The sequence below is a fragment of the Vidua chalybeata genome (assembly GCF_026979565.1).
Source record: "Vidua chalybeata isolate OUT-0048 chromosome W unlocalized genomic scaffold, bVidCha1 merged haplotype SUPER_W_unloc_2, whole genome shotgun sequence".
NCBI classification, from domain to species: Eukaryota; Metazoa; Chordata; class Aves; order Passeriformes; family Viduidae; genus Vidua; species Vidua chalybeata.
The window spans coordinates 857,603-885,140 of NW_026530331.1; the positions used below are offsets into that span (position 1 = coordinate 857,603).

Here is a 27,538-nt window from a genome sequence, read left to right on the forward strand (position 1 = left end):
GCATTTGCAATTATGAGAGGTAGCAGGAAAGGCTTTGGGGAGCTGGGACACATGCACCCTACTCTCCTATACACTGCTTGTCCCAGCCTCCACAGCAGAGATGCCAGGGTAGATCTTCTGGGGGCTTGCTGAATGGTCACATCCCCAAACTGGCAGGAAGAAATTCACCCAAATACCAGAGCTGAGGAAGGTTTTTGGAAGAGTCCTAGAGAGCTCCCAGCAGGGATGGAGAACCTTCCCAGGTGGCTGGTTCCTTCCCTGGCTGGATCTGCCTCTCTTGGGCTTGCACTGATGAACAGGTAGGACACAATGAAAGCAAAGCCAGTACTTGCATCCACCCTGCTTGAAGGAGCACAGAGCAGCAGAGAAAAGTACAGGCAGGGAAGCAGCCCTGGAGTAAAGGTTTTCAGGTGCCAGTTATCCCCAGAAAGGGAAGTGCCAGCCTGAGAGGGACAGGCTATCCTTAACCCTGCTGCTATAGACAATGGCCAGCATTTTCTCTGCAAAGCAGAACAGAGGTGGCATAAGGACAGGGCAAGAGTGGTGCTGGCGGGGAGACAGCTCTTAAGCAAGACAGAGGACCTGAGAAGGGGCTACCCCCGCTTCCCAGGGGCTTACATGTTCTACCACAACAGGTGTTCTTTTTCCCCATTGGTATGCACTAGTCCCCCTCTCATGGATAGTCCCATCCTTCTATCATTTTGAGACAAGACTCTTGCATGTCTCCCCTCTCCCCTTAAATATAGCCAGGTTGCTGAAGTTCTCCTAGGTCTGCCAAGCTCTGGGGCTGAAACTTACATTGCTCAGGCCCCACATAACTCCTGCCACAGGGGAAGTTGCCCTCTTCAGTGTGGCTCAGCCCGAAAGCCTAGGGCACCCTTCTGCCACACAATCAACATTTAAACTTTGCAGAAATCCTCAGTTCCTGCACTCTCTCCAAGTCAATAGCACATGACCACTCTGCACATCTTATGGCCATTGTCTCAAACAGGCTCTCCCCTTCAGTTCACAGCTGGGTCATATCCAGCATGCCACACTGCTCCTGTGTGCATGATGAGACCAGACCCAGGGCTTCTCTCATATAAAACACTGAAGTACAGCAGTACAGTTAAGAGAAGGGAAAATAAACCAAGGAGCAAGGCAGCAACCTGTAACCAGAAAGGAAGGATTAGAACTATGATCAGAACCCAACTACAGAGTATGAGGCAAAAAAAGGGGCAGGCTGGCAGCAGAGAGCCATGTCTGTCATCAGAACTCCAAAAGTATTGCAGGGGAAGGGGGAAAATCTCTCCACAAAGCCTGATGAACAGTGCTGTAGCATCCCCTTTTCTAACAGTAGGGTCATGCTGCACCACAAACTTCAGAGACAGCTGAAGAGCCCCCTTCTACCAACCTTCAGGCAGGGCAGATAGAACCAGGATTACTGAAATCCTTTGCTGCAGAGGAGCCAAAGCAGCAGGAGACCCGACAGCTCAGGGCCAGCATCAGAGAAGCAAGAGATACCTGCTACCAGGCTCTCTTAGTTGGTGCTTCCTGCCAAATTGAAGCAGGAAAGAGACAGACTGCCAAACCAATTTCTTCTGCTAACTTGGGCTAAGAGACATAACAATGAAAAACAACCTCAAACACATCAGGGAAGCATGCATATAGATAGGCTCCACCAGACTGAGGAGTGCTCAGATAGCATGAGACATGGAGTTTACAGGGACAACACAAACTACACTGTACCAGGCACACGCAAAGGAGTGTTGTGGGATTTTTATTATTTTTTATCATTTTTGTGGGATTTTTTTTTAATACAGGCTAGCATTTTATTCTTTACTAAAGCTGCTGATTCTGCCACATAAACTAGCACAGAAATTTCTCTGAAATTAAGTCAGTTCCCCTCCTTGTTAATTCACTGTCTGCCTCCCAATTGAACACCACTCTGGATTTGTGTTTGCAGAAAATATTCCCTGTACAAAGTCTGGTGTGCAGCTACACTGTTCTGACTGAAGAATGAAGAAGCTAAGAGTCCACTGAACACTGGATTTTTTTGCTGTACAATGTGGCCTGATGTGGAGCTGGTCCACAAAGCTGAGAGTTAACCGTAGAGATCGTCGTCATTGTCTTCGCTGTACACGTTGCCCCCGCTGCCACCTCCTGTGCCTTGGCTCGGACCGGTACTGCCCTGGTTGCCTGATGGGAACCTGCATGCAGCAGTGCAGGACAGGAGAGAAGAGATGCTGTTCAAAAGCCTCCTTGCAGCTCAGTGCCATACCCTCCCTCTGTGCCAAACCCCAGTGACAAGTAGGACAGGCAGGAGGAATGGGATGAAACCTTACAGCAGATCATGCAAAAGGTTTATATGACTTCTGGGTATCACTTGTCCTAGGTAACCCAAAATATTATTGTAGTCCATATCTATCTGTGCCCAAAGATTGTTACTGTCTCTTTAAAACCCTGCGGCCAGAAATGGAGCTGTGGGGCTGGGGGATGCTTGGGCTTTTTGAGGTTGGGGCATGAAGGCAGAGCTCTCTCTTGCCTCTACTAGCAACAGTAGCAACATGAGAAGCTGCATTTCGCAATCAAAAACTGCTACAGAGTGAATTTTGCCAGTCGAGGTTGGGCCACCATTCTTAGGTGCTCAGAAGTCCATTTTTTTTCTCCCCCATCAATCAGAACAGGGACCCGAGACAGCAGCACCAACACCAGCGGCTTGGAGGCTGCAGTGCCGACACTGGCTGGATCCAGCTGGCCGAGAAAGAGGCAGAGAGAGAGAGAGAGAGGAAGCCTGCTGAGCCACCATGAGAGCCTGTGTCAGCTCCCTAGAAGCATTGACTCTTTTTGGACAGAAATAGTTTTCCCAGGTTTTGTTTGTCCCTGCTCTGGTTGTTCGTTTGGGGAGGCGGGGGGGAGGGAGCTTTGGAACTGTGGAGGCTTGTTTGCCACGTTGATTCCTTTGTTCTCTCGCTCAAACGCATGGCCCAGAAGGAGGATTCTCTGCCATTTTGTCATTGTTCCATGGGACAATTAGGGGGACCTCCTCTGCATTTATGGGTGGAGAATAAACCGTTTTGCCTTTGTTTCCCCACACGTGGTCATCTGTGGAGGGCAACATCTTCAGGGGGTTTACTCTGCCATTTTGAGTTTCTCTTCCTGGGGACTCTCAGATTTAGCAACTTTGTAACTAGTGATTATCACCGGGTTTTTTTTGCCTGTTGCTGTTTTGTTTTTTTAGTAAACTTTTATTTTTTTCACTTATATCTACTCATGTTTGTAACTCATTGGTAGAAAGGGATTATTTAAAGCTATAAGGGGAGGCAACTCATTTTAGAGTGTTCCCCTTAAATTGTCTTAAACCAAGACACTTGCGTTAAAGGAAAAAGGGTTGTTGGACTCCAGGAGTACTAACAGAGCAGCTAAAACCAACCTGCAGCACAGCCTACACCTGCCACACACTCAGCTTTCTGCTGTACATGCTGGGGAAAATGCAGTGGAAGAGGGAATTTTTTATCCAGAATCCAGCAGAAAGGTGCCTCAGTGCTCTGTTCTGGGGCTAACTGAGCCACACTGCCCTTCTCATGTTTACCTGAAGCTGCCAAAGCCACGGCTCTGCTGTAGGGTCTGTGCAAACATCTCATATTTCCTGATGTCGTTGTCACTGACAGAGCGGCGAGCAAAGCGCATGGCCTCCTCAAAGTGATCCCTGCGTATCTCGGGAACCGGGTCATCCTCCTCCACCTCCTGCAGCAGGACAGAGGAACCAGGTGAGCTGCATGCCCAAGCTCTGTAGCCCAACAGCCATCCACAGCCTCCTACTAGATCAGGAGGCTCCAACACCCACCAAAGCTGGAGCTGGAGAGAGACACTATGGCAGACTAAGTCAGGGCTGCAGCAGGGGCTGGCTTTCTGAGCAATGCTGACAGTGAGGTACCCCAGGAGGACCTCATGCTCCCATTCCATGTTCTCTTCTGAGACCCCACTCATCCCCAACCGAGGATTATGAAGAGGAATGCATCCTGCCTCACCCACAGGCAGGGGTGGGCTGCCTGTGTCATAAGTGGGGAAAGCTCGGAGTATCCCACTCACCATGGCAGAAGGGTTGGTCTGCCTCTCACGTTCTCGCCTGATCTCACTCTCGATGGATTCGCGGATGGCCAGTTTGCAGGCACGCTGGCAAATTTCTGTCAGGTCAGCCCCCGAAAAGCCATTGGTCATCTTAGCTAGGAAATCCAGGTCAACATCCTAGTGGAAAAAAACCCAAACAAAACAACAAAAACAACATCAAAAACCAAACAAAAAAACAACCCTCAAGAGAGGTCTGTCCTTTATACTTTACATCCTCAGGTGACAAAAAAGTGTCTTTAGATCTCATGGTATAAAGGTGCTGCCTCAACTTTGGCCAATTTTGAAAAGATGAGCTGTTAAGGTTCTTGGTTTTGGGAAAAGTTAACCACATATAAAGGCAGGCCATACTCCCCACACACCCAATAAGATCCTGGGAAGCAGCTGTAAATCACAGAATGGTTTGGGTTGGAAGGGACCTCAAAGATCATCTAGTTCCAACCCTCCTGCCATGGGCGGGTATCGCTGTTGAGCAGGACGGGAACGAAAGACTCCAAGTTAGAAGGAAAAGAGAATGAACTCAGATTTATTTCAAATGCACCACTCTATATATAGAGAACATCGTGCAGACTAATTTCATTGGTCTTAGAGTAAAAACACTCACACCATTGGTGTGCAGTGAATGATGCACAGTAGCAGGACATATCTATAAACAATATGAATAACAAGATAGATTAGAGAATTATTTACATTCTTTCCCAACTGCTTCCCAGGCTCTCGCCTGGTTAGAAAACCTTTCTCTTTCTCTCTGACTGAGCTGAGAATATCCACAGGCGGGGACACCTTCCACTAGACCAGGCTGCTCAGAGCCCTATCCAGTCTGGCCTTGAACACTTTCAGGGATGGGGCATCCACAACTTCTCTGGGCAACCTGTGCCAGGGCCTCACCACCCTCATAGTAAAAAATTTCTTCCCAGTATCCCATCTAACCCTGTCCTCTTTCAGTTTGAAGCCATTTACCCTTGTCCCATCACTACACACCCTGACAAAGAATCCCTCCCCATTTTTCCTGTAAGCCTCCTTTAGGTATTGGAAGGCTGTAATGAAGTCTCCCCAGATCCTTCTCTTCTCCAGGCTGAACAGCCTTAGGTCTCTCAGCCTGTCTTCATAGCGGAGGAGCTCCAGTCCCCTGAGTATTTTTGTGGCCTCCTCTGGACTCACTCCAACAGGTCCATGTCCTTCCTATGCTGGGGGGCCCAGAGCTGGACACAGTACTCCAGGTGGGGTATCATGAGAGTGGATTAAAGGGGAAAAATGCCTCTGCATTGTTTACCCTCAAGAAGATGCAGGTTGTCTTGTGGATTTAGGATATGATTTACTCTGGTCTCAGCATAAGGAGTCAAATGAAACACTGTCAGACTAGAAATAGGAATGACACACAGGCAGACCAAGACAACCAATCTTCTGCTCCTTCCCTTCAACTGAGAGAGTAGTACTTCAACCTCCTTTGAAGCTTTCCTTCCCAGCAGCACCTAAAAAGGTAAGCTTGGCATGAAATAGCTTGAGCTCTCACTTGACATCTGTTTTTCTCTGATCAGCTATCAGTTTCATTATTGCCTGCTCCCTATGCAAGGAACATAGCTCTTGCAACAATTCAGTTCAGCAACAATTAATTTCAGTAGTTCCTCTTCAGTTTCCATTTCCCACCTGTTTTCTACATTTACTTTTCTTTCAGAGTACAATATTCTTTTCCATCTTGCCATAACAGGCTTTCCTGTTCCCACACTGTGGGCAGAACTCCACCATGTGACAAAGACCTGCTGTGCTTACACACCAACACCAACCTTTATTAATACCTACTCTCAGAGCTCAAGCCTCCCCCTACTTCTTCACTTCCATCCTTCAGGGACTGAAGGTTTCCCAGGTCTGGATTGCATTGAGCAGTCACCAGCCCTCTGCTCTATCCCCAGCTTGTGAGGAGCATGTGCAGCTTACAGCAAACCAAAGCCAGACACAGTCAAAGCACAGATCCTTACCTTGGCAACTGGTGATTTCCTCAGATTGGCCTTAAGAATTGCAACCCGGGACTTCTCGTCAGGCAGGGGGATGTAGATGAGCTGATCCAGGCGGCCAGGGCGCAGGATGGCTGGGTCAATGATGTCTGGCCTGTTGGTGGCACCAATGATGAATACATTTTTCTTGGTGGACATGCCATCCATCTCGGTCAGAATCTGGTTGATAACACGATCTGCAGCACCGCCGCCATCACCGATATTCCCACCTCGGGCCTTGGCGATGGAGTCCAGCTCATCAAAGAAGAGCACACATGGGGCTGCTTGACGAGCCTGCAGAAAGCAAATGGGAACAATTACTCCAAGTTTATACCACTAGGCAAGGAGCATGCTGACTTCACAGTAAGCCTACCCTACATTTAAAGCAGCTTAGAAGAGTACAGCAGAGCTCTGCTGCCACAAGGACAGCTTGGAGGAGTTGCTATGGAACAGTCTCCTGCCACACAAACACTCAAATTCTCCTGAAAAACAAGCTGCATTTCCCCAAAACTAAGAGCACTGTGAACCAGGCAGAAGGGTGGGAACTCCAATGCCTAGAGGAAAAGCTGGAGCCAATTTGCCTGGACCAGATCTCCCTCCAGGATTGGGGACGTCAATTGGTTATTTAGTGTCTTGGGGTGGCTTTATAATACTGTATCCTCTATTGTATGCTTTATGCCCAGGAATGGGTCCTGTAACTTTCAGCTGGGTCTGAGGGGGGGGGGAGCCGGGGGAATTCTTTTGGTGGTCTCTGTTCAAACACACATCCTCTGCCATGTTTTCTCAGTTGTGTTGTGTAGCACGAAGACGAAGTACATCTTTGCATTTAGCTAGCTTATTTTGGTTAGCTGAGGCAAGAAGCTTTCCCAGGACTGCATACAGCTTCTCTGTTGACTTCTGTTGCTTCTTTTGTGAGAAATGACCCTCACTTTTAAAATTTTAAAAGGTTTATTAAACCTTAACAAAAAAATACAACAAAGGACTGAATAAGGAAAAATTGCAGCGTTGAAAGTCTCCATGACTAGCAGCCATGCGCTCATCTACAAAATGGATGCTCTGCCTTTTATACCCTTAGCCCCTCCCAAAGTTTTGCCTTGATTGGAGGTCAGGTGTTGTTATGTCCCACCTCCTAGTAATAAGCCAGCCCTCTCCAAATGCCTTGACTACTAAGGCTATTACAAGGGGGAGGGGAAAGAGGACTATGGGAGGACATATTACAATAACATCACTATACATCTTAACATACACATAATATCTATCTCTTAATTGTGAGAGACAACCATTACATTACTCATCTATAGCAAACTCTCCTTTTCCTTTTCTATAAGCCATTTGGCTCGAACAATTAACTCTCATTTTTGATTATGATAATCTAGTCCTACTTCTCAAAAATGATAAAGAAATAATTTTTTTTTAATGAGTCATACTAGCATCTGTTGATGTGGGCGAGGACAGTGGGAACAGGAAAAAAAATCCTAGGTTTTCCTTAGACACACTTATTTGGAATGGACAAAAGGGGATCACAGAGCTCTGGTATGGCCTTTTTACTCCCATCTACCATGCCTATGGGGTTGGCTACTCATAGCAGGTGTATCTTAGTGGTGAGTACAAAGGCCAACTCAGTCATGCCTTCTAGTCTCTGTTGTATTAAAAGATAACTGAGGAATGATAGAGGTCCAGTATGGCTTTCTTGCCCCTACCTTACCATGCCTATGGGATTGCTGCCCGCAACAGGGCTATAATCTTCTCGGTGGCGAACACAGGGGCCAACTCGGTCATGCCATCTATTTCTTGTTTTACTCTACTTGTTGGTTCTTAAGGAAACCGTCCCAATACCTCTTACAGTTCCCTGTGTACTTCCCCTCAACAGATGCTTGTAATTCCCATCTATTAAAACAGGACAATTACATCAATAAATGTTACAGTTCAAACTCCCCGCTCAAAGTGTTAGTTAAAACAATCTTCAAGCTGACTGGTGGAAGCTCGACTCTACTTTTTGGATGTCTTCGAGCTTCTTTGGTTATCTCTCACCTGGTCTGGATGTTATAGTCTATTCTTTGGGTTCTTTTACTGGGGCTTTAATTCTGTTGACATGAGTCCACTCTTGTTCTGCAGTTTGCACAGCCGATTCAGTGGTTAGCAGTACCTGAAAGGGACCTCCCCACTGAGGGGTTAAATTGAAGACAATGCACATAGCACTGCCTCATATGTTTAATCGAGTCTTAAAGTAGTTACTACTGTTGACACAAGGGAACTGCAGCCTAGGAAGCATTAGAATCACAGAGAGGTTTAGTACTTGGTCTAGCATCCCATTTTGATGGCAGCAGTTTTTAGGGAACATGGGTTAGAACAGCAGTGGATCACAGTGATTGTAGATACCCCTGTTTATAGGGATTTAACGGAAACTTAAACACTATTAAATTTGATGGAAATCACTGTACACAACTTTACATAAACTTTTTGGCAAACTTATACATAGAGGCAAATTTTTTCTCCTTACAAGAACAGAGTTTACACAGAGAGCTAGGGGCCACTCTAGCCAGCAGAGCTAGGTAGTGACACACACACAAATACATATATATACACACATCTGTTTTTCCAGGTGGGACAGCAGCCGGATGCACAGAGCTGTGTATCTAGAGCTATGTCCCTGGACATGCCCAGCCTGTGTGTGCATACAGGAACATGTGCAGAGCTAGTGTACATACACATAGGTGCCTGCTCACCTGCACAGAGCTCTTGTGCACTATGGTACTTGCTAGCAGCACACACTTGTGTACACCTAACCTGCCACACTAGCACACGTGCTACACAGACACTCACTTATGTACAGTCCCTACTAATGCACACATGCCTACAGGCAGAAGACCTGCTTGCACGTAGAGCTTGAGTACACCAATGTGTGCAGTGTCATACACATTAATATACGCATGTCCCACTCAGAGCCATGCTCACACTTGCACAGCTTGTGCACACTCACAATCACGGAGCTGTGCATAGACCCACTCATACCTGAGAGTGTGTAATTTAACACACATGTAAACAGCAGTGCACACATCACGTATACATGTCAGCAAATCTATATGAATAGTGCTGTGCACACTAACACACATGTACACTGTGCAAAGCAGGACATGTACACTCACATCTGGGCACACCAGAAAACACATGTGCACACAGAGCCGTACACATGGGCATACACATGTACAGCGCTCTCTCAGAGCTCTCCTGGCCCAGAGGCCCCCGTGGGTCTCTCCTCGTGGGATCATGTCATAGTGGGGATGGGGACAGGAGAGGGGAGTATGGGTGGGACATTGTGGCACAGTTTAAAGAGCACCCTCTGTGCCTTTGGGGTGGGAACAGACAGGCCTGTCTTAAAGGAAAGGTCAAAAGGAGACTATGCTGGATTCTTGCTTTTTGCCTCTCACTCTACAAGGGCAAAACTGAGCACTTTTTGCTGCCTTGTTTTCTCTAGGAGCTTGACTAGCACAAAGGAGAGGATTAGAAGGATTTATTGAGGATCACTGCTAGCACATAGCACACGTGGTGTTTCTCACCCCTTACATTATGATGGGATGTTGGGGTAGGAACTAACAACAGCCTTACTCCACTGCCTTGGAAGCTTGTGTTTTGTCAAGAGGCACCTTTTACTTCTTAACTGAGGAGGGGTATTTGTGGCCTTTATTACTGTGGAGGGTAGCTCACAGTCCTCTGGGGGTACATTAAGGAAAGCTTCAGGCCTCTTTGCAGAGGTGACAGTGACTTTGTTTCAAAGTTTTTTATCAATATTTAATCTCAGACTGAAAGAGGGAAAGGTATCTTTGTTATGCATGGAAATTTGAGTGGAAAACAACTGTAATTTCTAATAAATAATTCTCATCGATATAAGGTCTCCTGTTTTCTAAAGAAGCTTGGTTCAGTCTGACAGAAAATCACTTCCTGATGTACAGCTGTCAGTGCTGACTCAAGGTACACTTTTACGAGGTATATATTTAGTTTTCTACAGCAATGCCAGAGATTCCATGAGCATATGCATCCTTGCAGTGTAACAAAGCACGTGAGCTCTGACAGACAAAAGAACATAAAATATAGATACACTTTGGGTTCAAACCTGAAACATTTGTCTCTTGGGAATTCCATTTCCACATGAAGTGTGGCTGGATGAACACTACTGAAGCACGCAAATACCAAGACCACCACCACAAAACTGCAGAAATTATTGAAAATTCTCTTCTACTGGCAGTAAGAGTAAACCTGTCTAAAGGTTTCTTTGTATGGAGAGCAGCTACAATGAACGGTTTCAACATCAAAATCAACTGGAAAACAACAATTTCAGGTAAAGTGTTAAAAAATTAACACTGTATTTCAGGGATTTTCTCAGTCACATTTTTAAGATGATGTACACAAACTAAACTGCCTGAGGGAAACAGAGCATTACAGTGTACTGTAAGACTCAGCTTTTTCAGGGAGAGGAGGGAAGAGCAGAAGCTTAGCAAAGACTTGCCAATTTTCTGTCCCCTTACAGAGAATCTAAGTAGAGCTTAAAATAAAAGTGACTGCAGTAATGACCTACCAGTACTACTCAACAGTATGCTACAAGAGCAGATCGAAAAATAGTATTCACAGAGAAAGAGACAAGAAGGCAGGAGGTGGTAAAAGAGAGGAGGAAAACAAAGTACACTCTAAGCTAGTGGGTTTTTTTCTGGAGTCTAGGATTTTGTTTGGATGGAGTGTAGAGTAGTTAAAACTTGATACATCTACTTTTCTTTTGACTCACACTATGGCTAGTACATATATTCAATCTCCTTCTTAGTGTATTTTATTACATAATATTGCATACTTTTGGTGTTGGGGTCACATCTCTACCAGGTTTGTTTTCTTCTCAGTGGGTTATCAGGAGGTATACCTGTTGACATCTCTGTATTTCCTCCTTCTCTCTTTGGGGACTTCCTATTTGTTCTCAGTCTTATCTAACTACAGGCTCTCCCGAACGATCCAGGAGATCATTTGTGAGAAATGACCCTCACTTTTAAAATTTTAAAAGGTTTATTAAACCTTAACAAAAAAGTACAGCAAAGGACTGAATAAGGAAAAATTGCAGCGCTGGGAGTCTTTGTGACTAGCAGCCACATGCTCGTCTACAAAATGGATGCTCTGCCTTTTATACCAAAGTTTTGTCTTGATTGGAGGTCAGACGTTGTTATGTCGCACCTCCTAGTAATAAGCCGGCACTTTCCAAATGCCTTGACTACTAAGGCTATTACAAGGGGGAGAGGAAAGAGGACTATGGGAGGACATATTACAATAACATCACTATACATCTTAACATACGCATAATATCTATCTCTTAATTGTGAGAGACAACCATTACATTACTCATCTGTAACATTCTGGAACTGTTCAGCTTTGCTCTGGTCCAAGAACAGACCATCGCCGGGAGCCGGCGGGGGAGGCCCCAGGATGCTGCATTCTGGCTCTGGACCTTGGGAGGAGCCGAGCCACACCTACAGAAAGAACTCTGAATCCACCAGCTTTCTCTGCAGCAAGAAGGTTTTACTATTTAACATTATTTGTTTTTTTCCCGTGCCTGTGTGCACTCTGTGTGTGTGCTAAATAAACAGTTTTTTTCACGTTCTTCCAAGAAATTCCTTTCATATCAGTGGTGGGGGAGTGTTGTGGTTTGAAATAGCTTGGTTTTAGTTAAGGGAAAAAACCATCAGGTACAGAAGTAATTCTCTCTGTAAAGAACACTACAGCTTCCTCCGTGCCTGGCAAAACCAATCTCTGGCTGGCTTTGATAACGGATACACCAATTAGCCAATTTGAGAAGCTAGAACCGCCTCTATGAATACCATATTTAAGAAAGGAGAAACCGCGAAAAGTTCTCTCTTATTTCCTGCTTTCTGCAAAAGAGTGGAGGCCCTCCCCCCTACCCTTCCCGGTAAGGCCAGGCCGGGCCCGCGTGGCCCGGCTGCCAGGCAGCAGGAGGGGAAGCCCAGGCCAGGCCGGGCTACGGCGCGGCTGCTGAAATCCTGCTGCTGCTAAGCTCCGCCCACAGTCATCGGGCCAGGCCGGCTCTGCTGGGCTCCGGGCCGGCCGGGCCCCGTTCCAGATGCAAGCTGCCGAGCCATCCTGCTGGGGGCTGTCCTGGCGCCACGGGGCACCGTGCGGCTGAGACCAATGAGCAGCTCTGCAGTCTGCGCAGGAAATGGCCCCATGGCTGGAACTGAGAGCGGCCGGGGCCGGAAAACAGCCATGCGGCCAGAGCGGCCGCCGCCATCCTAGCCCAGCCAGCGAGAGACTTTGCGTGCGTGTCTGCTTCTAATCTGCCTCACTGCAGACAAAAGGACAGAAAACAGCGCCCGGAGCGGCTTGTGCAGCGCCGGGGAAGATCACATGACCAGCAGCAAGAGGCAGAACACGCAATTCCTTGATGCAGGGCCTGGACGAGATTAACCCTTTCCGTGCTGTAAAATTCCACTTGAGATAAAGCCTACAGACGCCAAGCTCTGATCTGACTTGAACAGAGAGAGAGAATCTTTGCTTTCAGAGACAGACGAGAACCTTTGCTTTCAGAAATAGAAAAACAGAATTTTTACTTCCAGAGACAGAAGAAGAGAACTTTTGCTTCTATAATAGAACAGCTCATCCTTAAAATTATACCCCAGTAGCCAAAATGGCCCTCGACAGCAGTTGTGGGAAAAACTGTAAGTCAATGGGAGGGACTTTCACGAAGCAAACAAGTTTTTAACGGGCAGACTGTTTAACTGTGAACTTAAAACCACAAGGAAACTGTTTCTTGTGGCTTGACAGAAGAGACTCCTATCCTTAAATGAGCTGAAAAAATTCTTTTTTAGAAGTGGCAAACTGACTGATAATCACAGGTTTTATCTCTTTATGTTGTTAGTGAGAAGGAAAGAGGGGCTGGGGGAAGAAAAGTGTTCTAAAAGTTTATTTAGCTCTTATAATTCTTATTTTAGTTCTGTTAATAAAGTTTTCTTTATACCCTTTAAAATTTTGAGCCTATTTTGCCCCTCAAGCATTTTCTCCTAATCCTTATCTCAACCCCATGAGCTTTAGTGTAACTGGGTTTTTTCCCCCCTCCTCTGCTCCAATTATAGCAGAGGAAGATGACTAGACGATTTTCGTGAATGCACTGGCGTTTGGCCAGCGGTCAACCCACTACAGGGAGGGAGTGCCAAAACCTGCCTTCTTCAGAGAAGACGTTCCTTTCGGGACATTTCCTCCTAAACTTGTCTCAAACCAAGACATTTAGGCACTTGAGTATCAGTAGGTAAGAAATATCAAATGGAAGGGGGAAATCCAATCTGTCTTCAGCTACCTAATATGTAGAGTTATAGGGAAAAGGGAGCTATATCCTTCTTCAAAATGCACAGTGTTATAAATAACTATGTATTTGTTTGCTTTCGCTATTATGTATTAGCTTTTGCAAATTATTATTAACAACGATTTTGATGTAGTACAGTTTGTAATCACTTTTAAACTGTTTTTGATATAATTTGTCAGCTTTTGTGGCCATTTCCCTGGCCATGTGTACCTTATCTATGTATTAATGTGATAAATATATATTGTAGTTTAGGCTTTCGCAAAATATTAAAATAGAGACTATGGAATGTTAACTTTTGCAGGATGCTTTTATTTTTAGCTAACTGACAGTAGTGAGAATAACTTAGATAAGTTTGTGGAAATAGCTAAAACTGTATGATTAGATAACATTGAAAAAACCACACAGATAACATGGAAAGAAAGGATGTGAAAAGTACTTCTGCCACTGACCCTGGGGCTATCAATAATTCCCCGTTTGACGTTATGAGGAAATGGCATGCACGTTGTGAGGAAATGGTATACATGTTGTGAGGAAATGACATACACGACTCCCAAAAATCAAAGCTACACTATTGCACGACGGGTCAGGGGTCGAACAAAGCTAAAGAATTTCCAGAACATGTAAAAGTACTCAGAGGAATGTTTGAATATGTATAATCTTCATGAATATGCATTTAACGAATGTAATGAAAAAGTATATAAGAAATTTGTTTTAAGCTAACGGTGTGCTTTTGGCAGTTTGCCAAGCACCCCAGCACTGGATATTGTCCCTTTTATCCCTTATTAAACTTTTAAAAATGTTAAAGAGTGAGCCTTGTTTCTCACACACAGCAAAAGGATGAAAGACCAGAGACACAAATGGCTGCAAAGAAAATTGCAGTCAGAAATAAGGGGGGAAAGAATCCTCACAATGTGAGAGCTCAAACACTAGCACAGGAACCAGAGAGGTCAGGGATTCTCCATCTTTAGCACATGTTCATAACACAGGGCCCTTGTTGGAGGTTAGGTTTTTCTCCTTTTTTTTTTTCTTTCTCTCATGGAATTTTGTCCCATTTGTTGCTGAGAGACAATAACCACAAATACTTGAGAGACAAAAGATGTGGCTGGGAGGAGGAGGAGAGGGAAGGGTGCAGCTGGCTACTCGCTTATCTGAGGGGTTTTCTCTTGGGAAGGGCAGAGATACCGCGAGATTTTGGCCTGGGGGTGAGGGGCTGGGCTCAACTCCTCTCTCTCTTGTGCTCGAGATCAGAGGGAACAGTTGAGCTGCTGCAATCGCTGCCACTGCAGAGTCCAGCCCATTACTGTTCTATCCTACTGCAAGTGAGTATTTTGCTTGTACGAGCAGCCGTTGCACTGAGACCTTATTAACACCCTATCTCTCTGGAAAGGACCTTCACCATCTACTCAGGTGCCTCAGGGGAAAACCCAGGCCCCTGAGCCCCTCCCCCTCCAAGGGAGCCTTTCCTGGCAACGTTTGGAAGCCCAGCTTGCTGATGCCCAGCCCCACCGTTTTTCTGCCACTGCTCTGGGGTTTTTGCTACACTGCAACCCAGCACTGTGCCTACCAGGACACCCCGCGGCTCCTGCTACAGATGAGGAGTTTCTGACACATTCTGTTTGCTACCCCAGGTCTGCTCGTCCCTGCCATTCCAGCTTACTGCTTCCGAGGCTCCTGCTACAGCTCATTTTGCTATCCGGAGGGGCACCAGGACTAACTGCCCCTGTGTGAGTTTGTAAAGGAAGCCCCTTTTCCATCTCTTCTGCCGGCTATGCCTGCCATTACCCACGTGAGAGACAGCTGAGGTCATGCCACAGCGCCTCCTGCAGCCGCGAGTGAATCATTGCACCTGCCCTGCCCAGACAGGAGTCAACAGTGCCCCTGCCGCCCGTGACCGTAACTACACCAAAGGGGAACATGCTTGACAGCCGACAGAAGGCTGTTACTGGGTTTTCTGGTTTTGTTTGCCTTGTTATATGTGGATATTCTCAGCTCAGTCAGAGAGAAAGAGAAAGGTTTTCTAACCAGGCAAGAGCCTGGGAAACAGTTGGGAAAGAATGTAAATAATTCTCTAATCTGTCTTGTTATTCACATTGTTTATAGATATGTTCTGCTACTGTGTGTCATTCACTGCACACCAATGGTGTGACATGTTTTTACTCTAAGACCAATGAAATTAGTCTTCTCGATGTTCTCTATATATAGAGCGGTACATTTGAAATAAAGAGAGAGTTCATTTTCTTTGCCTTCTGATCTGGAGTTCTCTGTTCCTGTCCTGCTCAACAGCGTCAGTTATACACATACATATTAGTAAAGAACTGTTATTTTTTCCCATATCTTTGCCTGAGAGCCCCTTAATTTCAAAGTTATAGTAATTCAGAGGGAAGGGGGTCTTATTTTCCATCCCAGCAGAGGTTCCCACCTTCCTTGGCAGACACCTGTCTTTCAAACCAAGACAGTCCTGAGCAATCTGATTGAATTTCCAAGCTATCTCCCTGCTCTGGACAAACAGCTGAACCAGATAGCCTCTGAGGTTCCCTCTCAAGCTAAATTTTTCTCTCTCACTCTCTTTCCAACTTTGCTCTTTCAGCACCTTCCCTGACCACAGGAATGAGGATTCTCAGGATAATCCATGCAGATAACCTCCTGGGACAGGAGGTCACACTATCTACAGGGAAACTGGGCAGTGGAAGTGGGCTCCTTTGCAAGCCATATATATTGCAGGAATAGAATAGAATAGAATAGAATAGAATAGAATAGAATAGAATAGAAAAGAAAATTTCAGTTTGAAGTGGCCTACAATGATCATTTCGTCCAACTGTAGAAAAATAAGAACCCATAACATCCTTTAAAAATCTGTAGATGGTGATGGTTAATGAGGTGTTGAAATAAGTTTTCAGGGATGCAGAGAATATCTATGCCATCCTAATGCTAGCCTCCCTGCTAAGACACTGGGGCATTTATAATCCTGTAACAACAGATACAAATTCCAGTGGGAGAAAACCATCTAAATATCTATATTGCCAAAGAGAATTCATACCTGTCTTAAGTTGCAATGCAAGGTGTAACCAAAAGTATGTATTCTATTACTATCTCTTAAAACCAGGTGGGGCAGTGTTCTTTATCTCTTCCACAAACAATCCTCCTTCCAGGGGGATATCTTCTGTTAATGAGCCATTGAGTCTCACTGCATGACTGATAAAATTACACCATCCCATTGTGAGATGCGCCACCCAAGGGGAGGAGCCAAGCATTCCTACCTGGATATAATCAGATATTTGGAACACCACAGGCAGCCTTTTTCGACTAGATTCCCAGAAGACCAGACCCTTCTACATCACCACTGGACCTTCAGAGGAAACCTACACCCTTGTACAGGATCACTGCTTCAACAGAACTACATCTGTCACTTCAGAAGGACTGCAGCCACCACTTAACCAGACTTCTACCAACACCCTGACCAACAAAGTGTGTGGGTATTCTCAGCTCAGTCAGAGAGAAAGAGAAAGGTTTTCTAACCAGGCGACAGCCTGGGAAACAGTTGGGAAAGAATGTAAATAAATCTCTAATCTATCTTGTTATTCACATTGTTTATAGATATGCTCTGCCACTGTGTGTCATTCACTGCACACCAATGTTGTGACATGTTTTTACTCTAAGACCAATGAAATTAGTCTTCTCGATGTTCTCTATATATAGAGCAGTACATTTAAAATAAAAAAAAAAAGAACTCATTTTCTTAGCCTTCTAATCTAGAATTCTCTGTTCCCGTCCTGCTCAACAGCATCAAAGGTGTTAGGTTGTATTCTGTCTCTGACAGTGTTTTTTGTACTACTGCATTTTATTTTAATTTTCCTAATAAGTTGTAGGGGTTTTTTTTATTTATACATACTAGTAAAGAACTGTTATTCCTATTCTCATATCTTTGCCTGAGAGCCCCTTAATTTCAAAATTATAATAATTTGGGAGAAAGGAGTTTGCATTTTCCATTCCAAGCAAGGCTCCTGCCTTCCTTAGCAAACACTTGTCTTTCAAACCAAGACAATACCCTAACATCAAAGGAGCAGCCTCTGCTCTCAGTGCAAGCAAGGAAAACAAAACCAGGCCAGTAAGATGGGTGCAGTAGAGGGTTTGGGAGTACCTCAGCACAAACATAGCACAAGGAGTAGAAGAAATACTTACTTTGTCAAAGATCTCACGCACGTTGGCTTCAGACTCACCAAACCACATGGTCAGCAATTCCGGCCCCTTGATGGAAATGAAGTTTGCCTGGCATTCATTAGCAATGGCTTTGGCCAGGAGTGTCTTACCACAACCAGGTGGCCCATAGAACAGAACCCCTTTTGATGGGGTCATGCCAAATTTGAGGAATTTGTCTGGGTGTTCCACAGGATACTGAAAGAGAACCAAACAAACAAATTAAAATCTCTCAATATAAGCTAGAACAGGACTATATCTTAGAATCACATAATTGTTTGGGTTGGAAGGAACCTTCAAAAATCCTCTAGTCCACAGGCAGGGACACTTTCCACTAGACCAGTTTTGTTTCTGCTCCTACCAGAAGCACTACCTGAGATGACTTGTGCAAAGCATTGGACAGTGTCCCACATGCCATCCTGGGCTCTAAACTAGAAAGATTGGGATTTGATGGGTGGACCACTCAGTGGATAAGGAATTGGCTGGATGGTCACACTCAAAGAGTTGCAGTCAACAGCTCGATGTCCAAGTGAAGACCAGTGAAAAGTGGTGTCCTCAGGGACCAGTGTTGGGACTAGCACTATTTACCATCTGTGTCGGTGACATGGACAGTGGGATTGAGTGCATCCTCAGCAAGTTTGCCAATGACACCAAGCTGTGTGGTGCGGTCAACATGCTGGAGGGAAGGAATGGCATCCAGAGGGACCTGGACAGGCTTGAGAGGTGGGTCTGTGCAAACCTCATGAAGTTCAACAAGGCCAAGTGCAAGGTTGTGGATGCTGACAGTTTAGTCAGAGAGAAACAGATAACTTTCCCAGGCATCATCCTGGGGAAGTTGTAAGAAAGCTCAGAGAAAGAATTAAAACAATTCTTATCTTAACCTCTGCACCTGGTGCTTGTGAACATGTGGAATGTTTGTACATGATGTTTATGGAAAGGTATTTACAAGAAGGTGTTGTTCCTAATTAACCAATGGTGTGAGGGGTGTTGTTTAAGTACCAATCAGGTTCTGGGTGAATGATTCTGTCTATAAATGTGTGTAGTTTCTAATAAACCTTGCTTCATGCCTTCTAAGAAGCATTGGAGTCTGTGTCGTCTTTTCCTTGTCATTCCTAACTCAACAGCAACATCTGGTTACCCCTCCAGAAACTGCAGGATGAATGGGATGCTTCGGATCGACCCCACCGGGAGACGCCGCAGTGGCCCCGCCGGTCCTCGCAGGACAGACTGGATGCCCTCTGTCCTCCATTTAAGAGTGGTAACAGTGATTTTCCCCGTGCCTCCTTGAGACAGCTGGTCTTTTCATGACCATGGGTAGCAGCCCAATGCCAAACAGCTAGGGTGGAACGGCTTTTCCCAGCATAGCTAAAGTGTTTACATCCCAGAGTAGACTACTGCTGCGTGCGGGCTGCTGGGAAGGGTTTCCTTCAATATGGGGAACCAACTTTCTACGGAAGAGATTAGTTATTTCTGCATGGAAGGATGCTTTGCCACGTAAGGGGGTTCCTGTGTCAGATCATTCCCTGTGTGCCTTACTTGCCTGGGTGAGGCCCCATGACTTTTCAGTAGACGCAAACAATGCATTTAATCCAGAGACTTGGCCACTGCCTGTGGGACGAGGTCATCAGGGGAGATAAGACCACACCTCAGTTAGCAGTTACCTGGGGAGTCTTTTCGAGAGCTTTGCAAGGTTGGACCCCAAGGGGAAGTGAAACGGAGATGGGGGACTGAGAAAGTGAAGATGCTCTCTCCATGGACACACACACCCTGGCGGGAGAGGGAGCCGGGCAGGGGGCTGCCGGCTCTTTATCGGCTCCGCCCGGACCCTCGAGAGTCATGGAGATTCCCCACAGAATATATCCCTCGCCCAGGGACTGTGTTCCGCTGAAATATCCTTCTCCTGCGACGCTGCCCCCGACGACTTCGGTAGCCGTGTCCCGATTGGACCTGGCAGAGCGTTCCCCTCTATTCGCGCCACCTTCGCCTCCCCCAGCGCCACAGGTGGCGGCCGGGGTGTCCCTGCCACAGCCAGCGATTCTGGCTCCCCCTGCACTGCGAGACATCACGGGAGGCCCTCGCCGCAATTGGTTTCGCCCTCCCCGTCAGCGCCAGTTTTCTCTGCTCCGCAAGCGGTAAGCAGCATGTCCTTGTCACAGCCTGCTACACAAGCAGCTTAGCTCCACCCACCGGCCCCTCCCCTCTCTGCACCACAGCTGGCCGGGAGACAGCCCTTGTACGGCCAGCCAGCTTCCCAGACCCTGCCGCCGGTTCCTTCTTCCCCTGCACTGCAGGAGGCGGTGCAACCGCCTCCACCACCGGCGAGTGACGTGGCTGGAACGACCGCCCCTTCAGCTCCTCCGTTCCCATCCGCGGAATGAGTGCAAGTGTATGCACCACCCCCCCCCCGCATCGCCATCGCTTGCCGTTGTGCCTTTGTTCCTGCCGACTTTGTTTCCCCCGCCAGTCCCCTCCTCCTCTGCGGTGCAAGCGCAAGCGGCAGCGGCAGCACCTTCACTGTAGACAAATGATGCGACCGGAGACGCGATCTCTTCTGCCCCTCCGCTTTCACCTGCGGAAATGGTGCAACTGCCTGTGCCTACTCCTCCTCCCTCTGCTGCGTGCGGATCAGCAGGCATCATACCTCTTGCAGCTTCACCGCCACAGCCCGCACCGCCCGCCATGGCCGGGTCCCCCGCTCCGCTGGCTGCTGCCAACTTCCCTGCCTCAGGGCTTGCAGCCGGCTCCACCGCTTTGGTGCTTCTAGCCGGCCCACCATCCTCCACCTCCCGCAGGCTGTCCCGCCCGCCCCCACCCCGGGACACGGACAGTGACAGCGACAGCGACAAAGATCGGCAACCTGCCCCCCACCGGGGGCGTGGCCTGGTGGCGGAATGCCGGCACCGACAAGCAGCGACATCATACCAGAGTCATCACTGGACATTGCCCCCTTGTCGGGTGACCGTGTGACCGACGAACCCTCGCCGGTTTTGGGAATTGGTCAAATTGCGGGCTCTGGAGAATGGGGATTGAGACCTGTTAGAGAAGGTGGGAATGCCCGGGGGCGGACTCATCAACGCGATAAATGCGGAGGAAGGGGCCATAGGGGACAGTCAAGTAGTTAATCCAGCATCTGAGGAGGGGACACAGGTGGATCAGGGAGGCAATGCTCCGTCACAAGGGGGAGTCCAAGCCTTTCCCGTGTATAAAGCTGTCCCAAATACAGGACAAGCCGACAAGCACGGTGTCATAGAATGGCGAGTCGTGCAGGATTTGCAAGGTAAAGTAGAAAAATATGGGCTTGGTTCTTCACAAGTTATGCAAATTATCTGAGTGATAAACACTGACCTGCTTGCTCCATTTGATATTAAACATATAACTCAAAGATTGTTCCAACCTGTACAATTTAAAGTTTTTAAGGACAACTGGAGGAAGATGGCTGATAGGGCTGCAGCAGAGAACCTGCGATTGCCTCCGAATGATCCCAGGTATGCTGTGGGAGTGGATGCTCTCATGGGGAAGAATGCCTTCTCTAATCCTGATCTTCAGGCTACCCGGGACCCTGCCATTCTCGAGCAGTCAAAAGATAGGCTTTGGAGCACTGTTAAAAACTATAGAAACAGCCGTTCCCAAAACACTATATGTGAAAATAACTCAAGGAATAAGAGAACCATTTCTACCATTTGTTGAGAAAATTGCAGCAGCCCTGGAAAAGCAGGTTGAGGATGATAATTTGAGGCAGATTTTATGTAAGCAATTAGCAAGAGACAACACAAACAACAATTGTAGGAAGATCATGGATGCTCTTCCAGGCGACTCAACATTAACAGACATGGTCCAAGCATGTTCAAAAGTAGGTTCTGTAGACTACAAAATGTCTGTTTTGGTGGCTGCTTTACAGCCAGGCCAGACATCCTCAGGGGATGGACAACAGAAACAGGTGAAAAATAAGGGCAAGCAAAACCAGGGAACACAGAAACAGAAAAGAAATAAGAATAATTTCTTGTGTGCTAAGTGTGCAAATACAGATCATTATGCAAACCAATGTAACTCTAAATACCATGCCAATGGTCAGCTTTTGGTAGGTTCGGTGTTGGGAAGGATGAAAGTTTGACAAGAAAGTTTAACAGATATGTATGCTTGGCAGAAAGATCTCTGAATGTAGAACCTGAGAATGGAATAGAGATGGAAGCAAGTTTTGATATAGAAGAACAATAGATGTATAAATTGAGGTTTGCTGAGCCAGTCTTGCTGGACAACTAAGAAGGCAAAGATTATGTCGAGTTGGAAAGAGGCTTTATGACTTAGAGCAAAGGATAAGCTGACCACAAACAGAAAGGTGTCTTTACCAAGCAGAAAGATACCACAGGCAAACAAGACATGTTGATTTGGCAAGTAGAAAAAAGGTCTCAGAATTTTCCACTGCAAGAAAACTGAAAAACAACTTCTAGCTTAAACTGTAACATACTAACTCATGTGATTGGATAGTATTAACCATAATATGGTAATGACAGTAGTTATGATAGGCTATAGGTAAAAGTAAAGGTATAGATTGGTTCTTATGTATTAAGATGGTCAGCAAAGTATATAATGCAATGTAACCAAAACTAAAGCATCTTCTGGCTTGTCGACAGCTGGAGCTGACAGCTGTAGGTGCAGGCTCTGTCACTCACGACCCCGGACTGTTGTAAAATCTTGGATACAATAAACTGCATTTTGAAGACCCGCCTGAAGTCCCGCATCTCTCATCTCAGGCTCTTACTGTTCAGGAAATGGGAAGACAAGCGCAAAGGGGAACTGCGCTCTGACACAAATGATTCCCCAGGGCATGGTACCAGCACAGGCTTACTCAGCCAGCGTAGGGGTAGCACCCACGGAGCAGCCGGGGTGGATGTGCACACTGCAGCAACAATCATCTTAGAATCTTGTTGTGTATATAAGGTTCCTGTGGATGCCTTTGGACCTTTGGGTCAAGGATTGAGTGCACTGCTTGTGGGAAGATCTAGTGCCACCCTCCAAGGAATCTTTGTGCATCTAGGTGTCATTGACTCTGACTTTAAAGGTCAAATTTGTGCTATGGTTTCCATGCCCACCCCCCCGTCACTATCCCGGCAGGGACTCGTATTGCTCAACTTGTGCCTTTTCAGTCATGTGTCCCCAGGACTGACCAGCGGACTCGTGGAGATGGCAGCTTCAGATCCACAGGACTGCCAAGAGTCTTCTGGACTGCAGATATTTCTGCTCAGCGACCACAGATGACATGTATCCTGATTCTACCGAGTGCCAGCCTGCCTCAGATCCAGCTCTGAGGTTTGATTGACACAGGGGGTGATGTGACAAGTCATTTCCTTCTCTGCGTGGCCTCCTACATGGCCTTTGGCTTCCATAGGTTCGTCCATTGAAGGGGTGGGGGGTGCAACACAGACCTTTGTAAGTCAACAGTCTGTGCTGATGAAAAACGTAGATGGGCAGACAGCTATAGTTCGGCCGTGTCACTGCAGCTCCGATCAACCTCTGGGGGTGGGATGTACTGGTAGCCTGGGGGGTTTTGATTGGGACACATTTTTGATTGGGGTCACTGCGCTGAAAGGTGCAAAGTATCCTACGCTGCCTTTACAGTGGTGTCATAGTTTGGAATGGGAGGAAATTCAGGGAAGTGATGCAAAGCTTTTTGTGTAACTGACAGTCTGTTGAAACACTGAGAAGCTGGACATGCCTCTGTGAAACACACATGTTAAAGACAAAAACACCCAGGAACTCTCCCTTTTCCTTTCCGGTTAGGAGCAAGGTAACACAGCTGGGTGGTGGGCCCCGTCCTGGGCTGGGCTCACCAGCCCTGCTGCGGGGCTGGGCTCCCTTTCCCTGGGCCGCCTGCTGGGTCCCCCTCCCTTCCCCCATCTGCTCCCGGACAGGGAGAGGGGGTGCCGGACAGGGAGAGGGGGTGCCGCGGGCCAGATGGAACTGGCATTACTAACTTCTAACTGCTTACTACAACTCCCCAGCCCGGGGCCCAGCTGCACCAACTGCGCCCTGGGAGCAGCCCCGGGGCGATGCCGGGATTTTACCCCCGTGGAAGTTGCCCGCAGCAACCATCGGGCAGGGGGGAAAGAAAAGGCCACTCCCCCAATCCCGGGTGCTGCTGCCGAGTCTTAGCCTAGCTGATTAGATCCCAGCCACCTCCCCCAGCTGCCATCTATGCCATCTAGAAGACCCAGCTCGACTGGGGGTCAGGTGACCATTTGAAGAGCCCAGGTGTGATGTTAACCCTTTCAGTGCTTCAATCCTCCCTCGAGTGAGAGAAAGGAACAAGATGCAAGCATGTAAAGGAACAACATGAAGACATCAAGGTCAGTGAGGAAGGAGTTAAGTCCCAGATGGGAGGGAGGAGGAGATGCCTTGTTTTTGGAGCTGAAATCCTCTTGTAAGCTATGGAGAAAGGACTCTTTTTCCTTATAATGCATGAAACTATGGGGAGATTAAAGTGTTCAAATTGATATCGAGCAAAGGCCTCCATGCTAAGATAAGCAGATGTTGAAATAGCTGTGATCCCACTTGAACAGAGACAGAGAGTAGTCTTCTGCTTCCAGGAGAAGAAGAAGATCTCTGTTCCCAGGGATGAAGATGATTTTAGAAATAGATAATGAGAACTTTTGCCTTTGAAAAGCTCATGTTTAAAACAATACCCCATAAGTCAACATGGCCCATCAACAAGCTGTGGGAAGGCTTGTGGAAATGGGAAGGATTTCAGGATGGCAGGGTTCCCCAGGTGGCTGCTATTCGTGATGAAATTGAGAACCACTAGAGAACTGTTTTTTCCTCTTGTGGAGAAGTCTCCATAACCTTAACAAGAGGGACTTCTCTCTCTCCATGAACTGAAGAAAGACTATTTTGGGGTGGTAAACTGACTGGAAATCTTAGGTTTGGTTTCTTTACATTGTCAGTGGGAAAGCAAAGGTTGTGGGGGAGAGAAGTGTTCTGAAGGGTTTGTTTTGATTCTTACTACCTTTTTTTTCCTTCTAGTTACTTTTAATAAAATTCTCTTTGTACCCTTTTAAAGTTTTGAGCCTGCTTTGCCTTTCTCCTAATCCTATCTCACAGCAGGAAGTGAGTGTATTGGTGATGAGCCAGCACCGAACCCATCACAGGTGGCTAGCGAGCAGACCCATCTGGGAGAACCAGTGGCCCCTAACAAAAGAAAAATTGGTTGCCCTTCATGAATTGGCTCAGAACAATTGCAACAGGGACACACTGAGCCTTCTACTAGTCCCTGGAATACTCCTGTCTTTGTGATAAAGAAAAAATGTGGGAAATGGAGGCTGTTACAGGACCTCTGAAAAATTAATGCAGTGATGGAAAGTATGGGAGCATTGCAGCCTGGTATGCCCTCACCCACCATGCTCCCTATGGGATGGGAAATTTTGATCATTGATTTAAAGGATTGTTTCTTCACAATTCCTTTGCATCCTGATGACAAACCAAAGTTTACCTTTACTGTGCCTGCAATTAACAATGCTGAACCTGTGTAGAGATATCAATGGAAAGTGTTGCCACAGGGCTGTAGAAACAGCCCGACTATTTGTCAATGGTATGTGGCTCAGGCCTTGTCCGGAGTCTGGGAGCAGTTTCCTGATGCATATTGCTATCACTACATGGACGACATCCTGGTGGCAGCATCCACCCAGGATGAGTTGCTGAGGATACAGCCTCAGCTGTTCGCTGCTCTGCATTCTTATGGACTGCAAGTGGCTCCGGAGAAGGTTCAACAGCATCCTCCTTGGAAATATTTTGGAGTCAAAATTCTGGATCAAACCATCCAGCATCAAGAGGTGCAATTCACAGATTCTATTAAGACTCTGAATGATGCCCAGAAATTGCTAGGTGTCATCAGTTGGTTACGTCCTTATTTAGGGCTAACCACGAAACAATTGTCCCTGCTGCATAATATTTTAAGGGGGGACCCTGACCTGAATTTATCGTGGAAATTTACTCTTGAGGTGTGACGAGTGCTGGAGGAAGTCCAACAAGCTGTTTCTGCTCGTCAGGTTTATCAAGCAGATCCTTCCATTGATATCACTGTTTCCATTACCAATCCAGATTTTCATCCTACAGGTATCATTGGCCAATGGAGTAACAAATAGTCTGATCCTTTGCACATTTTGGAATGGGTCTTCTTGCCCCATCAACCAAAAAAGACAGCACCCACATTGTTTGAATTAATCGCTCATTTGATAATCAAATGCCATCAACGGTGTTTGCAATTAATGGCAGTTGATCCCTCAAAAATTATTCTTCCAATAGAGCGGGAAGTCTTTGAATGGAGCTTCATTAACAGTACTCATTTGCAAAGTGCACTGCAAAATTTTTCAGGGCAGATTGCCTATCATCTGCCCAGTCATAAGTTATTGCAGTTGGCAAAATCAACCAATCTGTCTTTGAGGCCAAAAAATAGTCAGGTGCCGGTGCAAGGACCCACCGTCTTCACTGACAGCTCAGGAAAAACAGGGAAAGCCATTGTTACTTCGAAGGATCAATCTGGGTGGCAAGTGCTGGAAGGCCATGAGTCAGGCTCGACCCAATTGGCTGAGTTAAAGGCTGTTGCCATGGCATTCCTGAAATTTTCTCAGGTGCCTCTGAACTTGGTCACAGATTCTGCTTATGTCGCAGACATAACCAAACATTTGGATTGTTCACTTCTGAAAGAAGTCAATAACGCAGTTTTGTTTCAGTTATTGAAAACTTTGTGGTGTGCAATTCAGACCCAAGTTCATTCATATTACATCTTGCACATTTGGAGTCACACCAATTTACCAGGTTTCATAACAGAAGGCAATGCCAGGGCTGACAGGTTGGCTAACCCTGCGTGGGTAGCACCTCAGCCTGACAAGATTGCGCAAGCCAAAGCATCACATTATTTTTTCCATCAAAGTGCACATACCCTGCAGAAACAATTTCAGTTAACACCAACTGAGGGTCGTGACATTGTCACTTCTTACGCTGACTGTCATGGACTTGCTGCACCTTTACCAGCCGGGGTAAACCCCAGAGGCCTAAAAGCCTTGCAGCTTTGGCAAACAGATGTCACTCATATTGCTGAATTTGGCCGACTTAAGTATGTGCATGTGTCTATTGACACCTTCTCCTCTGCTATGTGGGCATCTGCTCACACTGGAAAAAAGGGTCGCGACATGATTGCCCATTGGAGGATGGCTTTTGTGATTTTGGGTATACCTTCTGTGAAAACTGACAATGGTCCCACCCATGTCTCGCAGAAGACGCAGCAGTTTTTGCGCTTATGGGGAGTCTCACATAAACTTGGTATTCCGCATTCTCCAACTGGTCAAGCTATTGTTGAACACGCTTATGGTACTTTAAAGCATGTTCTGGAAAAACAAAAAAGTGGAATGCCCGGAGAAACCCCGCACAGCCAATTGGAAAAAGCTCTATATACAATCAATCGTCTTACAGTGCCACAAAATTCAAACAATCCTGTCATTTTAAATCACTTTTTCTCATTGCAGTCTTCAGGTGAGACACACCTGCCTCAAGTGAAAGTCTGGATACGGGACCTAACCACTAATAAGTGGGAGGGCCTGTGTGAGCTTATCACTTGGGGTCGTGGGTATTGCATGCATTTCCACAGATACTGGGGTATGGTGGATACCTGCAAGATGTGTTCGCCCTGAATTGCGACACCAAAACCAGAATGTGGCCAACAGGCAACCTTCAAACGATGATCAAGATGACAATCATCAATCAGATGGTCCCTCTACGAGTAGGGAATGAGCATTCTAACTCTTTCTTTGTTTCTGGAAAAGGGTTGTTGACAAGTTAGACTGCCAGTTTTTTGAGCAGACTAACAATGTTTTATTATCATATTAGAATTAGTAAGGATTTCTTGTAA

The 27,538-nt window shown here is 46.5% G+C and overlaps 1 protein-coding gene across 2 annotated transcripts in view; it reads right to left on the reverse strand.

Moving 5' to 3' along the window:
• Positions 1-1,743: 1,743 nt before the first annotated feature.
• The window catches only part of LOC128782881 (transitional endoplasmic reticulum ATPase-like), a 57,795-nt gene continuing 32,000 nt past the window's right edge, over positions 1,744-27,538 (reverse strand). For both annotated transcript variants that reach the window (XM_053933384.1, XM_053933385.1), the window contains 5 exons: positions 17,626-17,838; positions 6,084-6,392; positions 4,072-4,227; positions 3,572-3,726; positions 1,744-2,189 (listed from right to left, as the gene is read on the reverse strand). In XM_053933384.1, coding sequence (XP_053789359.1) covers positions 2,084-2,189; positions 3,572-3,726; positions 4,072-4,227; positions 6,084-6,392; positions 17,626-17,838 — 939 coding nt within the window. In that variant the 3' untranslated portion in view covers positions 1,744-2,083. The remainder of the gene's footprint in view (positions 2,190-3,571; positions 3,727-4,071; positions 4,228-6,083; positions 6,393-17,625; positions 17,839-27,538) is intronic.